Genomic DNA, 17,999 nt, shown 5'->3' with positions numbered 1-17,999 from the left:
TAAATATTTTTGTCCTACATAAGCTCTATAATGTCTTAGTTTTATATCTCTATTTAATATTTTCAGGCTTTCAATAACAACAGTTCGGTGATGGGATTCAAAAAATGTTGCTACCTGTTCTGTGGGTGTGGCTTGGTGGGCATGGCATGGTGAGTGTGGCAGGGAAAGGATACTGTAAAATCTCCATTTCCACCCCATTCCAGAGGAAGGTTACTGGAAAATCCCCATTTCATCCCAATCAGCTGGGACCGAGAGGTAGAGAATAGATGGGGGCGGGGCCAGTCAGAGGTGGTATTTATCGGTTCTCCGAACAACTCAAAATTTCCACTACTGGTTCTCCAGAACTGGTCAGAACCTGCTGAATCCCACCTCTGAAGCAGTTTTATTTACTTTTTGCTCTTGTTTTATTTTCTTGATTATAAAGCAGGACTTCAGAATTGGTCTTTTTGTAACCATATGTACTGGATGTTATGTTTCAAATTCAACAATCAAGACATTGATTCTTCCCTTTTATAGTCGGTTCAAATTAAATTAGTTGACTCTAGTCTTATTCATTTGAAGATGTAATTAATAAATCATACATTTTTCATAGAAGAATATAAACATAAACCAAAGTTTGCAGCACACACTGCTTATAACACATGGTACATTATTAGCGCAGAGGAACTGGTATAATCAAAATCTTACCTAAGCATTGGCCTGACACACGATCCATCTCAAACCCATTTGAGCATTGTTGCTGAACAGAAAAGAAAAGAAAAGAGGATCAGACAATAAACAATTGGAAGAATGCAAAAGTATAAATCAGAGGGAATATCATATTTTATTTTTCCCTAGGTAGCAATAGACATGAAAAAACCCTGATCACTAACTGAACAAAAGCTAGCAAGATGAGATGACACAGCCATATGCATTTTTTTATATTTGGCAAAACTTATGATGAATTTAATATTGTGTTATTTTTCTCTTTCCTCTACGCCAGCCCCTGTAATCCTTTCCTTCTTTCACACACAGTCCGTATCTCACCTGTGCTGTTCCATGACCAATGAGGCAGCCAACAGCCATGAAAATGGGCATTAACCTGCAAGAGGTATAACAAGGTTATCATATATACATTTGCCAAGACAATTTGAAGTAAATAGAAACCAGCTGTTTTTAAACACAATAGCACAGCTTCTAAAATTGCATGAGAAAAAAGTGTGCCTAAAGCAAGAGTGGGAATCCATAACCTTTAATGTGGCTGAACCACAGTTCCCAGACAGCCCAATGAACATTGGTAATACAGTACAACAAACAATGCATATACAATGCAACAAACTTGAAACGAACAAAAAACCAAGAGAGTCAGTTTGATCTGATGATTAAGGCACCAGGCCAGAAAACAGAAGACTGTGATGGCTGACTTTGTGCCAGCCACTCTCTATCAGCCCAGTTTACCTCATGGAATTGTTTTGGTGGAAATTAGAGGAGAAAGAAATATTAAGTATGTTCACTGCCTTGAGTTATTTATAAAAACAATAAAGACAGGATAACAGAATCTAAGAAAGCAGAACAAAAACTTGGAGGGCCACAGATTTCCAACCATGAGTTAAATGTAAGACACCTCAGCATTGCATTCTGATAATGTATACCAATACCTACAATAATTTATAGCTGACATGGCAGAACTGAATTAGTTTGATGTAGTAATTAAGACATCAGGCTAGAAATTGGGAGACTGTGAATTTGAATTCTGGCTTAGGCACACAATCAACTGGATGACCTTGAGCCACTGAATCTTTCTCTGTCAGGTCTGCCATCCGAAACACTTCAGCCTGCTTCGCTTTGCTGGTATAAAATGTGAGAAGGGGGGATGTAGGGTGAGAGGCAGTGATGGGCTCCTACGGGTATGGTCAGCTATGCAGAACTAGTAGAAAAAGTTTGAATTTGTTTCTTTTTTTCCCTTCTGGGCTCTGGATATGTTTGTGCGTGCATGTGTGTACATACAATTTATATAGTAGATAATGTATATTTTTGTGTGTCTATGTGTAATATGTAGGTACACATATGGCATTTATATATATAATTAAATAGTATATTTTGGATGTTCCGTAATAGTAAATAGATAATAAATAAATAAATAAATAAATAAATAGTAAATAGATAGGGAAATTGTATCTCTTTGAGGCAAGGAGAGGCCAGGCACCCAAATCCTTGATGTGAATGACGTTAAGTTGGCCACCTTTAAGCCAGTCATATGACCTTTAAGCCACTCTCGGTCACATGATCATCAAGCCACTCCCCCCTGGTCACATGACCGGCAAGCCACACCCACAAAATAAGCCATGGCCACAGTGTGGTAGTAAAATTTTTGTATCCCTTCACTGGTGGGAGGGATGACAAAATGACAGGAACCAGAGTTGCCAACCCAGAACAGGACGCCGCATCCAAGGACATGAATATGAGAATAGGATACGAAACCACAGCAAAAAGGCGTCAAACCTTAAAGCTGTTACCAAAACACCAAATTTGAATATTATTGGACATTTGTGAACTGCTCAAGGTGGGAGGATCCAGGAAACACAGAAAAAGCGGGTTTTGAATGGGAATATTGAGATCCAGCTTTGCTTACAATGTAACCATTTGGCTTTATTAAAAAATTATTTATTTGTTCGATTTCTAGGCACCCTTTCTAGGCTTACAATATATTAATATATAACAATTGAAGAAATCAACATTGAATAAAACAACACAATAAAACATCACTATAAAAAACTCCTAAACGTATCACAGACAACCCACCTCATACAACTCTGTCATATCTCGAACAGTCAGACAATAATACGGCACAAAATAACCAAGTTTAGCAGCCCCATGCCTGCAAGCATAGATGTGTTTTTAAGCTCTTTCAGAAGGCCGGGAGAGTGGGAATAGTACGGATGTTAGAAATGTTAGAAATGGAGCTGAAGGTCTTTTTTGCCTAAATGCCCAAGCTGGGACAAGCCAGACACTCAGCCTTAGGAAGAAGGCAGTGGCAAACCAATTCTGAAAAAACCTTGCCAAGTGAACTGCAGGCGTAGTCCAGGCAGATGCCAAGAACCAGCACCAGATTTAAACAAACAAACAAACAAATGGCGGAATAACAGAGACTGAAAAGGCCAAAGACACTGACTCTGTATTGGTGTCTGTTATTTTTCCATTTATTTATTTATGGTAGCTTCAAATAATATATAAATGTTGTATGTATACAAGAGCCTGAAATCAGCTCCCAAATAGCCAGGGGATTATTCGTTTGTTTGTTTGAATTTGTATGCCGCCCAACTCCCCAGGGATTCTGGGCGGCTCACAACCAAAAAAAAGATAAAACATACAATGTAATATTAAAACCCCTTAAAAAACAATTTAAAACCAACAGGTCCACGGAGAGGGGTGGCATACAAATCAATCAGATAGATAGATAGATAGATAGATAGATAGATAGATAGATAGATAGATAGATAGATAGACAGACAGACAGACAGACAGACAGACAGACAGACAGACAGACAGACAGACAGACAGACAGATAGATAGATAGATAAATAGGTAAAACAGTTAAAAACCATGCATCTCATTAATGGCTGGATCCTGATGGTGTACCATCAGATCAACAACCCCAAGCTTGCCAGAAAAGCCAGGTCTTTACAGCTTTCTGGAAGGCCAGGGGATGGTTTGGATCTCAGGAGGCAGCTGGTTCCAAAGAGTCAGTGCAGCCTCAGAGAAGGGCTGCCCCACAGGCCCATCAGCTGACACTGTTTAGCTGATGGGGCCTGGAGAAGTTCGACTCTGTGGCCCTTATCAGTCACTGGGAGCTATGTGGTAGAAGGCAGTCTCGAAGATAGTCTGGCCGTAAGCCATGTGGAGCTTTAAAGGTAATGACCAACACCTTGAATTGCACCCAGAGACCAATTGGGAGCCAGTGCAGTCCATGGAGAATTGGTGTAGTGTGGGTGTACCTAGGTGCACCCACAACAGCTCGCACCCACAACAGCTGCATTCTGGACCAGCTGTAGTCTCCGGACACTCTTCAAGGGTAGCCCCATATAGAGTGCATTGCAATAATCTAACCATGAGGTGATAAGGGCATGAGTGACCGTGAGAAGAAGATTCAAGTATGGTCGCAATTGGTGCACCAATTGTGCAAAGGTCCCCCCTAGCCACAGCTGTCAGATGTTGGTCTAATCCTAGCTGTGAGTCTAGGAGGACACCCAAACTGTGAACCCGTTCTGATTAACAGCTCAGAGGCAAAATGTAAACAGTATGCTCCCATATCTGAGGAACTGGTATCTACAACAGAACAGCCTCCGGTAACAGTTCCCCTTAGAGAGATTAGGACTATAAATCCCAGTTATCCTGTTGGTCAGGAATTCTTGGAATTATAGTCTGAGCATTCTAGAGGGTACCACATTGAAGAAGATTGCTGGAGGAAAGTGGATGCGATTTAGATGAGTTTTCATCCTTTCCTTTACAGTTGTTTTCTCTCCCTCTCAGTTGCAAATAATCTTTTCATTGCATTTTTTTTTCACCAAGGAAAAACTCATGCTTCATCACTCAACAGGAAGAAAGCCATTGATACGGATGAAGACTGAGGACAGCATAATCTGATCAGGGGAAATGGGTGAGGATGTTGGGCGTTGTAGTCCCAACATAACCAGAAGTACTCATCTGGGAGAACTTTCTGCACCGTCCATCATTTCCTGCTGTACTTTACTTTTCTTAAAATCATTCCAAAAGATGGTGCAAGTCTAAAGGCAGGCTACATATCCTAAAGACTGTATTCCAAGGAAGATTGTAAGATCACAATGAGAATAATGCATCCAGTTTTGGTCACCCCATTATTTAAAAAGATATATACTGAAAAGGATGTAAAAAAGAGCACGAATCCCAGCGACCGGTTAGGTCCCACAGAGTTGGCCTTCTCCTGGGTCCCATCAACTAAGCAATGTTGTTTGGCGGGACCCAGGAGAAGAGCCTTCTCTGTGGCGGCCCCGACCCTCTGGAACCAGCTCCCCCCAGATATCAGAGTTGCCCTCACCCTCCTTGCCTTTCGCAAGCTCCTTAAAACCCACCTCTGTTGTCAGGCATGGGGGAATTGAAATTTCCCTTCCCCCTAGGCTTATAGAATTTATACATGGTATGCTTGTATGTATGAGTGGCTTTTTAAATTGGGGTCTTTTAGATTATTTTTAATATTAGATTTGTTTACATTGTCTTTTTATATTGTTGTTAGCCGTTCCGAGTCTTCGGAGAGGGGTGGCATACAAATCAAATCAAATCAAATCAAATAAAATAAAATAAATAAAAAAATAAAAAAATAATAATAATAAACAAACAAACAAACAAACAAACAAAGATGATTAGAGGGATGAAGGCTAAAATATATGAAGAACAATTGCAGGAGTTGGGTATGGCTAGTTTAGTGAAAAGAAGGACGAGGTGTGACATGATAGTAGTGTTCCAATATTTAAGAGGCTGCCACAAAGACAAGAAGGTCAATCTATTTATCAAACCACTAGATGGTAAGTCAAGAAGCAATGTATGAAAACTAACCAAGAAGAGAAGCAGCCTAGAACTAAGGAGAAATTTTCTAACAATGAGAACAATTAACCAGTGGAATGGAGAGATAACCACTTGTCTGGAATGGTATGAGGTCTTCTGCTTGTGCAGAAGACCTCCACAGTCCCTTCCAACTTTGTTATTGTGTTCTATTCTGTTCATGGAAGAGTCACTTCACAGGACTAAAAGAAAATAAAACAAAACAAAATAAAACACTGGCCATAAGCGACAGCCAGTGTCCAATTCAACCAGACATTGCAACCAATCTAGGCACCCTGACAAGCAAATTCACATCCACCAATGACTGCAAACATATATGGATTAGAGTCATATCTCATAAGAACTTTGCATGACTGCTTGAATCCTACGTAGCTTCTGCTCTGGTAATTTCACACTACTAACCAGAACATACAAAACTTTCACCAGATCAATCCTTGAATACAGCTCATCTGTCTGAACCCCACAGTGCATTTCAGACATAAACACTTTAGAAAATGTCCAGAGATACTTTACTAGAAGAGCCCTCCACTCGCAACAGAATACCCTAAGCAACTAGACTTAAAATCCTAGGTTTAGAAAGCTTAGAACTACGTCACCTTAAACATGACCTAAGCATAGTCCATAGAATCATCTGCTACAGCTACAACGTCCTTCGTGTCAACAACTACTTCAGCTTCAACCACAACAACACACAAGCACACAACAGATACAAATTTAACTGCAGGAAATACAACTTTAGTAACCGAGTAGTTAATGCATGGAATTCACTACCTGACTCTGTAGTATCATCACCTAACCCCAAAACTTTACCCTTAGACTATCCACTGTTGACCTCACCTGATTCCTAAGAGGTCAATAAGGGTCGTGCATAAGTGCACCACCGTGCCTACCGTCCCCTATACTAATGTTTCTCTCTTACTAGTATCATGTATATAAACATTGTTATATCTTTCTATATTACCAATATGTACTTGACTAACTAACTAACTAACTAAATAAATATATATATATATAAATAAATAATTCTTCTGGATCCTGAATCTTTCCTAGTCATTAAATAATTTTATTTAAAGTCATTAAATAATTTTCTCTCCGGAGATAAAGAAAAATCTCTATGTTAAAAATGTTACTGTCACCTTCCTCTTAGTTGTGTTCACTGCTTGACAGGGAGTCATTTTCATAGGCATTAAAACAAAAAAGAGGCCACACACCTGAAAGAAAGTAAATCTAAAAGCATGTAATTGAAGGTGTCAGATATTTTTCCCTTTTATTTTTGTACCCCTTTCTCAGTCATGTCTTCTATTAAACATCTAAACTATACATTCTTTAGTGTAGTGATCTTTCTTTTATGAAACCCCATAAAGAACACTGAGCACAGCTATAAAAATAGTAAATGCAATGTAAAAACCAATTCAATCTTTCTTTATAATTTCAGTTACTTCCTCTTTTTCCCAGCAATTTGTTTTTTCCTGCATTGAAAAATAAGAGAAATATCCTCCTATAAGTGTTCAGTCTGGAACTTCTTCTTCAAGGGAAAAAATAATAGCCACAGCATAGGATATGTCTGCATGTTCCTTCAGGAGAAATTGAGTTAGTCAGTAGTATATTAGTGGAAAATATTTTTTAAAAACACAGTCTGCTGCTGTAAACTGATTTGGGTCTACAATAAATGTTGATGCACTTCTGCACAAAAACTTTTCACAGACTCTGTAAATGGCTCCAGTGATAAACAGCTGAATTCAGTACAAAGAGGCATATTGTCAGATATGAGATCTACGTAATACTAAAGGAATAAAATTATTCCTTCCCTCTCCCGCACAATCTCTTGCAAATATAATGGGATTTATAACTTAAGTAGCTGACTCAGAACTACATTCAGCAAACTATCGAAAAAGAAACAAAATAGTAACGTAATGTGGAGAACTTACCTTTTAAACGCTGTCATGTCCAAAACTGATGAATAAAGCCAAGGAGGTAAAACAATAATGCCTGTACAGCTGAATATCTAAAAATACTTTTGTACATTAAATCTTTTGCTAGAACTTCAGACCTGCCATCATTTAATTTCCAGAGCCTGAAAGGCCAAATCATAGAGAAACGGGGAGAGAGAAAGAGAGACAGAAAGAATGAGGGGAAGAAGGGGAAGGAAGGAGGAGGGAGGGGAGGAGAGGGAAGGGAATCAGAGAGGTCTGCTCCTCCTCAGACACTGGAGTGAATACAGCAAAAGCACCTGGTTTTGCTTAGTTCTCTTCTGTAATTCAGCATTAAACCAATTGGAGGAGGAATGTTAAAAATGAATACTTCATTTTCTAAGTATGTTAAAACAATGTAAATGGGAGGCCTCAATCTAGAAACAGCTGGTTTAGATTAGAGAGCTCACCAACTGGCTAGACTCCTTACAACACTCCTAAGAAGCCTGTCAGACAAAAAAATAAAATGAAGTAAATAAAAGCAAGGGGAACACTTCCTAAGGAGTGTACTGCAGGTCTGGCCACACTGACGTGAGCAATCAAAGTCTATCAAGATCTTCTAAAGAGATCTGCAAATATTGAGTTGTTCCTCTAGAGCCGGGGTGTCAAACTGGTGGCCTGTGGGCCAGATGGGTCACACACACAGGTCAGGCCAACTCCAGCTCTGTGAAGGGGAAAAAACGTTGTGATATGTCATGTGACGGCAACGTGACGCCACGAGTTTGCCACCTGTGCTCTAGAGTCTTGACTGCCTGGGAATTCTAGAATTCTAGAATTGTGGAATTCCAGCATATTTGTAGGGCATCAGATTGTGAAAGAATGAGAATGATTGAGAATGACCGTATTTGAGATTCATTCTCTTCTCTGCTATCAGCCATTTGTTGCCAATAAGAATATATGGGAAATAGCTTCATCCAACTGATATGTAAGGAGGTTAGTATCGATTGATTCTTCAAGAGTCAGAAATATTGTATTGCATATTATTAAAATTTAAATGTTTGAAGAACTTTTATACCCTAAGTGTTGGTAATGACCTTTTAAGCCCTACATGGCATTGCGCCAGAATACATCCGGAACCGCCTTCTACCGCACGAATCCCAGCAGCCGATAAGTTGGCCTTCTCCGGGTCCCATCGACCAAACAATGTCGTTTGGCGGGCTCCAGGGGAAGAGCCTTCTCTGTGGCAGCCCCGGCCCCTCTGGAATCAACTCCCCCCAGAGATTAGAACAGCCCTCACCCTCCTTGTCTTTCGCAAATTACTCAAGACCCATCTTTGTCGCCAGGCATGGGGGAGTTAGGATATTCCTTCCCCTAGGCCATTACAAGTTATGTATGGTATGTTTGTGTGTATGTTTGGTTTTTTATAATAAGGGTTTTTAGTTGTTTTATTAAATTGGATTGTTACATGTTGTTTTTTTTATCATTTTGTTAGCCGCCCCGAGTCTGCGGAGAGGGGCGGCATACAAATCCAATAAATAAATAAATAAATAATAAATAAGTAAGTAAGTAAGTAAGTAAACAAACAAACAAACAAACAAATAAATAAATAAATAAATAAATAAAATGTTGATATTTCCATTTATGCCCCCCCACCCCATCCCTGGTCAGAGTATACTGAAATGAAGACTTCACTATGCCAAAGTAGAGGCATGGGGACATTTCCTTGCAGGATTGACATCATATATGTATTGCTAAAATCTGTCTACTACAGATACAGGTGAACCTTGAAAAATTACAATATTGTGCAAAAGTTCATTTATTTCAGTAACACAACTTAAAAGGTGAAACTAATATATGAGAGAGATTCGTTACATGCAAGGCAAGATAGTTCAAGCCATTATTTGTCATAATTGTGATGATTATGGGGTGCAATTTATGAAAACCCTAAATCCACAATCTCAGAAAATTAGAATATTGTGAAAAGGTGCAATATTCCAGGCTCAAAATGTCCAAGTCTAATCGGCTAATTAAACCATAACCCCTGCAAAGGACTCCTGAGCTTTTAAATGGTGTCTCAGTCAGGTTCAGTAGGAATCCCAACCATGGGAAAGACTGCTGACCTGACAGTTGTGCAGCAAACAATCACTGACACCTTCGATAAGGAAGGAAAGCCCCAAAAGGTAATTGCAAACAAAGTTGGATGTTACCAAAGTGCTGTATCAAAGGGCATTAATAGAAAGTTATATGGAAGGGAAAAGTGTAGAAGAAGTGGTCATCCTTGCACAAGCAGCAGGGATGACCATAGTTTGGAGAGGATGGTCAGAAAAGGGCCATTCAAAAGGCTTGAGTACTTTTACAAGGAATTGACTGAGGCTGGAGTCAGTGCATCAAGAGCCATCGCACACAGACAGATCCCGGACATGACCTTCAAATGTTGTATTCCCCTATATCGCATGATTTATTTTTTTCTAATCCAAAATTCATTCTTCCCTTCCAAAAAGATCCCGACATATTTGCCGCATACAGTATGAAAGTCTGTTGACTGGGTTATTACATGGCACAAAGGGAGATACAGTGGTACCTCTACTTAAGAACTTAATTCGTTCCGTGACCAGGTTCTTAAGTAGAAAAGTTTGTAAGTAGAAGCAATTTTTCCCATAGGAATCAACATAAAAGCAAATAATGTGTGCAAACCCATTAGGAAAAAAATAAAAGCTTGGAATTTGGGTGGGAGGAAGGGGAGGAAGAATTGGAGGAGGACAGTTGCTGCCCAGAGCAAAGGGAGCGGTTCTTTTCTCTGGGAATTGGCAAAGGTTAATTCCCTCTCAAAGTGCCCAAAGAAAGGAAAATGTTTTGTTCGCTCTGGACTGCCAAAGCCTCCTTAAGCACCACCAAAAGGCTCCTCTGGCAGCCCAGAAAAGCCCTAGATGGCCAGGATTAAAGGGGGAATGGCAGGAAATTGGCCGGGCCTTCGTGCCGCTCTCAAATTTCCTGGTAAATTTTTCTGGGCTCAGGTTCTGAAGTAGAAAATGGTTCTTAAGAAGAGGCAAAAAAATCTTGAACACCCGGTTCTTATCTAGAAAAGTTCTTAAGTAGAAGCATATTCTTAAGTAGAGGTACCACTGTATTCTTAAGTAGAGGTACCACTGTATATGGAAAATGTATAATATTGACTGGGCAAACACTATACAAAGGCAGAGTTAAGCAAATATTGTATTCCCATCATCATCATAACAGTGACCATACTTCTGAGGTCATCAGCATCTAGAATTGCATACTAAATCTATGCAAACATGGATAAGGTGCACATAAGAGTGGGATTGAAGCATTTCTATTTAAGTCGCAAAATCTGCCATATGTTTTGCAAGGTGCCAACTATAGTAGTGTTTCTCAATTATTTTCTGTTACTGTTAAGAAGAAGTAAGCATTTGCCCCCCCCCCCCCAAACCAGGATGATTGCAATATTCAGCATGTTTATCGCTGAAAAAATTCAAGTAGCTTATCAGTGTAATTGGGGGGTAATGTGTAAATAAATTAAGTTACACCTTAATTTATTTGGCTTCATGCTGTCCATTGCCAACATTTTTAGACACAGTAAACATACCAGTCTGTCTTCATCTCCCACCGTAGTCCCAGTGAAGCCAAGCGCTACATACACTTCATCATATTTCTTCTTCTTAGCTTTCAGGAGATTTACATTTGTCTCATTATCTCTGTCTCTCTCCTCCTTTCTCTTCATTCTTGTTAAATATTGTTCCATGGTGTCTCTTAAGGGTTTGTTATATGCACTTCAAATCTCTTACTCTGTGCTATGTGGTATTGTTCGGTGCAAAAAACCCCTACTCCTGGTGGCAAAAAAAGCATGTTCCCTGGGGTCACGCGCCCCTTAGCATTGCTCTGTGCCCCCATAGGGGGCCCCATCCCACTATTTGAGAAACACTAAACTATAGAGACAACTTACTCTGCAAGTAGATTGACACATTAATATAGTAAACACTGGCAATTCTGAGGCGTTTCATTGTATATGATTACAAAAATTCCATTCAATAAGATCTTGCATTTAGTAAACTACTTCCAACAAGAACAGCTGAAATCATTTTAGGCTAATTGACGCATTTATTATTATAAACAATAGTAACTTGGAAAATAAGTGTCAAATTGAACAATGTTTGAACTGAAGCAGAGTCCTAGGCTATGCATGTTCTCTAGTATTCTGAAAGAAACACTACAGTAACTGTACCCTCTTTTGAATACTACTCTTCAAAAATGTGTGTTTTATGAATTACTATATAAAATCTCATCTTTTACATTTGATAATATGTACTGCTTTGGGCAAAGTATTATGATGTTATGATTTTTTTTTACACTGGGAGGTGCAATGGCTGTCTAAAATAAACATTTTGAAAGAAATGAAGAATTACATCCTCTATGAGTCAAAATATTTGAAGTTTAAAGCCAGGTTCTGTGGTTTTAATTTAATTTTGTTAATATTTGTGGGTTATGTGACATACTCCCTCTTTGTTAGAGTTAAATCAGAAATTTTAAAACAATTTAGTATGTTCAATGTTCATGAAAACACTGAACAGCCATTTAAAAGCTTCATTTATGGACAGCTATTAACGAGAATCAATAGGAGAAATTTTAAATCATTATGTACTTCAACTAAATTCAATGAGTAATATGATGAAATTAGTACTTTGGTTGTGATTTCTATAATAAAGAACATCTTACTGCTAACATCAAACTTAAATTAATATTTTCCTCCAATTGATGCCAATAAATTGTGGATTAATTTATTGATGCCAATAAATTGTGGATTAATTGAATTGTGGAAAATCAAATCGGTACTAATGCACTATAAATGAAGACATAAATTGATTCATTGATTGAATTTTACTATAATTCTACCTTAAAATGCATTTTGAGAAATTCTTTGTTTTGAATTGTATTGGCAGTTCTGTGTTAGCAAAAACTTCAGAAGGGAAGGATTTAGGGGTGGTGATTTCTGACAGTCTCGAAATGGGTGAACAGTGTGGTCAGGCAGTAGGAAAAGCAAGTAGAATGTTTGGCTGCATAGCTAGAGGTATAACAAGCAGGAAGAGGGAGATTGTGATCCCACTGTATAGAGTGCTGGTGAGACCACATTTGGAATACTGTGTTCAGTTCTGGAGACCTCACCTACAAAAAGATATTGACAAAGTTGAGCGGGTCCAAAGACAGGCTACAAAAATAGTGGAAGGTCTTAAGCATAAAACTTATCAGGTAAGACTTAATGAACTCAATCTGTATAGTCTGGAGGACAGAAGGGAAAGGGAGGACATGATGGAAACATTTAAATATGTTAAAGGGTTAAATAAGGTTCAGGAGGGAAGTGTTTTTAATAGGAAAGTGAACACAAGAACAAGGGGGCACAATCTGAGGTTAGTTGGGGGAAAGATCAGAAGCAATGTGAGAGAATATTATTTTACTGAAAGAGTAGTAGATCCTTGGAACAAACTTCCAGCAGACGTGGTTGGTAAATCCACAGTAACTGAATTTAAACATGCCTGAGATAAACATATATCCATCCTAAGATAAAATACAAAAAATAGTATAAGGGCAGACTAGATGGACCATGAAGTCTTCTGTCACCAACCTTCTATGTTTCTAGATTTCTATGAATTTTAAAATATTCACATTTTACCTGAAAAAGCAGTCAAATACTTACTCCATTTCTCTACACTAATCTGCTCTGCTCTGCTCTACTCTATACTCCATATGGATTATATTTATAGATATATTTTTATCCTTTGTTCTTTTACTTCTAGAGTTCTAATTGCCACAGATGTCATCTCCAGTTAGTTTCTTTTTATGTTGATAATATTTTGGTAAAGTTAACAAAAACAAGGAAGATGCCAAATATAAATAGGCAATGTTAAGTAATGCTAATATTGTCATGCAAATCATTCCAAACAATAAACAATGAAATGAGATCAAATAATAGGATTAACCTATCATTTAACACTAGTTGGACCTCAGCTGCTTAGTGCAACTATTTTGTAACACATGATGTCATCTTTAAAACAGTGGTGGATTGCTACTGGTAGGGCCCGGATGTACGAACTGGTAGTAGTGGGAGGAGACTTCGCCCAGCTACACGTGCACAGAAGTATCCCAAGTGCATGTGAATGTGCACAAGCACACAGAGAAACCAGTAACAATGGGATTTGCAATCCATTACTGCTTTAAAAGCATGTTTATAAGCCACATACACAGTATTATTTAACCCTGCTCTTATGCTCGGGTCTATGTGACCCGAAATGAAATTTGAGGCCCTGTAGATTGTCATGTGGATCTGAAACTTGTGATTAATTGACTTTTCCTCATTTGAGGGGTTCTTACTATAATTTTGGTTTGGGTTGGGGTTTTTTTTTTTGCTTTTGCTACACGCTGATTGTTACATTTCGTTACACCCAATCAGTACAAGTGTATAGAAAATGCGAACACAACATCAGGGTTAACTTTGTCTTGATTCTTGGAATAGCTGCAGACCACTTATTATTATCTGAAGGGAAAGTGACTATAAATCCAAGCTCTCCAGATTTTCTGATCATTACCATAGAATCATAAGGTTAGAAGGAAACTTGGAGGTTTCCTTTCATTGGTGAATAATTAATTTCTTCCTCATCCCCTCACTTTTAAGCTTGACTAGGTTCACACAAAACATGGGATTTGATCCATTCTTAATGGTTCACCTGAACCATTAATAGGTTGCTTATGCAGGCGGGAGAACCAGTTAAAAATAAAGTGTGAGAGGTTTTTTTTTTCTCTCTCTCCCTTCAGTTGATAGCTCTACATAACAGTTGAAGCTGGAACGTAGCTGATACACACTGAATCAAGTCAATAAACAACAGAAACTGACAGGATTAGGGCAGGGAAACCCATCAATCACCCATCTACGGATGGGATTAACCTCTTCTCTTCAGGAAGGACAAGATTACAAACATTTTCATTACAGAGTATTAAGTAACACTTTTGTGATCAGCTGATACTCCCTGGAGTTTCCAAGATCTTTTATAGCTGCTGTAGTGTTGGCTACTTTTTGTTTCTCCCTGGGGGGAAAGATACAGGATGGGGCAAGGATGCAGCCCATGAATTTAATGCATGTGTGGTCCATCTAGTTGTATTGCTTCTGCTGTGGAGCACCCCATTTAAAACATAGAGAACATGAAATAATAGAATTGGGTTAATGACTTTTGACAGCAGCCCAGGCTCTCAATTAGCTTGAGCAGCTGCTTTTAATTTCCCTCTCAGCTGTTGGATTTGCTTTGGGGTTGCCTTTTTTTAAAAGGGGGGATTGGCAATTTTAAGTTTCTTTGTATTGTTTTAGTGGTTCCTGGCACTATCCTTTTGAGGTGTACTTCCCTCACTATTTTTAAAAGCCTCTAGTGATGGAGCACTCACAAGTTTTAAGGCAAGCTGTTCCATTGGTTGACTAGTCTCACCCTTAGGAAATTTCTCCTTAGTCTTAGGTTGCTTGTCTCTTTGGTTAATTTCCATCCATTGGTTCTTGTGCCTTTTGGTGCTTTGGAAAATAGATTGACTCCATCTTTGTAGGAGCCTCTCAAATTTCCTGATAGAATTGCCACAAATTTCCTGATAGAATTGCCACATTTTTCGGAGTATAAGACACACCTTAGGTTTTGGGGAGAAAAATAGGGGGGGAAATCTGCCTACCAGGTGTTCATCTAGCTAGCATCCTTAGTCTGGTCAGCTTCAGCACATTATTTTGTGGTTAGGGCTTTAAAAAACCTTATTCGGAGAGAGTAACAATGAAAGAGCTTGCAAGCCAGTAAGAGCTGGGAACATCATTAACACCTGATTAGGGCTGGAAAGAAATATTCGGAGCAAGTAAAGCAATGAAAAAAAGCTTGCAAAGACAGGACTGGAAAAACATTATTTGCAGAGAATAACCATGAAAGAGCCTGCAAGGCAAGAGCTGGGAAGATTGTTAGCACCTAGTTAGGGCTGAAAAAAAAACCTTTGGAAAAAGCTACAAAGTATAAGATGCACCCAAATTTTCAACCTCTTTTAGGGAGGAAAGAGATGTGTCTTATACTCCAAAAATATGGTAATCAGTGGATTGACTCAAGAAATTGTAAATATTTCAACACTGGAAGTTGTTAAAAAGAGATTGGATAATCATTTCTCTGAAGTGGTATAGGGATTCCTGCCTAAACAGGGTGTTGGACTAGAAGACCTCCAAGGTCTTTTCTAACTGTTATTCTATTCTAAATATTGGAACAGTACTATTATATTGTGAGTTGGACTAAGGAGAAATTTCCTAAGCATGAGACCAATCAAGTTGGTGACATCCACCCAGTCACATGACCCATTTCCCACCGAAAACACTGGGAGCCACAAAACCTAGGTAGGTGTGGCTGGAGGTCATGTGATTGGGTGGGAGTGACATTGAGTGGGCCATACCCACCAACATGACCACCCACCCATACCCACCTACTTGCATGAACACCAAGCCACACCCACCAAGCCACACCTACAGATCCAATAGTAAAAGAATTGAATCCCACCACTGATTCACACAACACACAAAACCAAAATATTTTGTTTGTGGCTTAGTGTAGTGCATTAACCCTGCTGTTAACTTCGGGTCTGTGAGACCCGTTTTCGAACTTTGAGACCCTATAAAAAGTTTTCCTTGCATATCTGAAACTTGAAATTTCATGACTTTGGATCATTTCAGGGGTTCTATGAGAATTTTTTTTTGAGGGTGGGGGGCTTCTTTCTTGCTGAAAAAAAAGTCACATTTGTACTCTTCCCGGGTCAGCCTGACCCGGACTGAAAATTCTTCATTTGAGGTGCTTATGTTTGGTCAATTTGAAAATGTTTTTCACTTGGAAGGTAGTCTGAACATTTCTGCACACAATGAAACCAAGACTTACGAAGAGAGATTGAGAGAACTGGGCATGGACAGCCTAGAAAAAAGAAGGTCTAGAGGGGACATGATAGCAGTTTACAGATACTTGAGGGGTTGCCACGGTGAGGAGGGGGTCTCTTTATTCCCCAGGGCACCAGAGGGCCGGACGAGGAAGAATGGTTGGAAGCTGACCAAGGAGAGATTCAACCTGGAAATAAGGAAGAACTTCCTGACGGTCAGAGCGATCAACCAATGGAACTGCCTGCCAGGGGAGGTGGTGAACTCCCCAACTCTGGACACCTTCAAGAGGAGATTGGACTTCCATTTGGCTGGGGTGCTGTAGGGTTTCCTGCTCAGGCAGGGGGTTGGACTCGATGACCTAACGGTCCCTTTCAACTCTATTAATAAAATAAATAAATAAATAAATAAAAAAGATATGAAAATTGAACTGAAAAAATTGATGCTTATTGGTTTATTTTGCTGATAAAAGGCAGCCCCCCCTTTTTTGTGAACGTTTTTTCAATTTATAGATAGTTTAGCCTGCAAAATGTTTCTATTTTACTAAAGTTTTACTAAAGACCAAATATAAGTACCTAAAATAAGCAATTTTCGGTCCGGGTCAAATAGACCCGGGAAGAGTACAAGTGTATAGTGTTTTTGAAGAGAACAGCAGGGTTAATTCAGCCAGAATAATTTGTAAATCATGGACTATTGGATATTCAATGAATGTACCAATTATTTGGTAGATTCATTGTTATTTAAGCATGACGATTACAATAATAGTGACATTGCTAAGAGACTATCCTTCAGTTGTCACATTTTCATTCCCAATATTGTGTCTTTGTTATGTATGAATAGAAATACCTAGGATTACCCCAAAGGACTGAGTACCATTTACTACCAATGTCTTATGCTGTATTCATAACATTGACTATGTAAAGTTATAAAAGTACATTTACCTAGCCAAAATATGGCATATATCTTTTAATGCAGATAAGTGCAATTAATGTAACATGCAGCAGTTAAACAACAACCCAAAAATAACACTTAAAAATAGCGAACTCAACAAGATACTTTTGATGCAACTATAAGAATGTTGAAAGCACATGAGCAAATCATTATATTATTCTCTTATCCGGGAATATTAACCTCAACCCTCCCCAGTGTGAATCTTGGTTATTTGGCTTTCAAGCAATTCCATATTTTTATAAAAGTTTAGCATTTTGGACTCATTCTCAGCCCTTCCAGTTGCATCACTCAGGATACATTCCAACAAGGATATTTGTTTCATATGAAGTATGCGTATTAGGAAAACTGATTGAGTGACAAATTTACCCAACTAATACAAAGTAAGTTAAACTGATAGTTAAGCATAATCAAAAGGAAAATTTGCTGTTTTTATTTAAAACACTGTTATTTTTAAACACTATTTTATTTAAAACACCCTTAATTTACAGTAACTGCAAGAAGTGACTTTATAAACAAATGTCTATAAACTAATCATTAATTAAAAACAATTTATCATTGTCAAATATCAAATATGGATGTACACTACACGTACTATTAATTTCCTAAAATCATCTGTCTGCCCTTTAGAT

General features: G+C 38.5%; 1 protein-coding gene across 1 annotated transcript in view; it reads right to left on the bottom strand.

Moving 5' to 3' along the window:
• Positions 1–7,613, bottom strand: part of FBLN5 (fibulin 5) — a 74,069-nt gene extending 66,456 nt beyond the window's left edge. Inside the window, 3 exon segments of the mRNA XM_070753602.1 lie at positions 688–739; positions 1,027–1,081; positions 7,503–7,613. Of these exon segments, the coding sequence (XP_070609703.1) occupies positions 688–739; positions 1,027–1,081; positions 7,503–7,519 (124 nt within the window). The 5' untranslated portion in view covers positions 7,520–7,613.
• Between the last annotated feature and the right edge of the window lie 10,386 nt (positions 7,614–17,999).

This window comes from Erythrolamprus reginae, chromosome 1, assembly GCF_031021105.1.
Source record: "Erythrolamprus reginae isolate rEryReg1 chromosome 1, rEryReg1.hap1, whole genome shotgun sequence".
Classification (NCBI taxonomy): domain Eukaryota; kingdom Metazoa; phylum Chordata; class Lepidosauria; order Squamata; family Dipsadidae; genus Erythrolamprus; species Erythrolamprus reginae.
The sequence above is the reverse complement of the archived record's forward strand: the minus strand, read 5'-3'. Positions and strand labels throughout refer to the sequence as shown.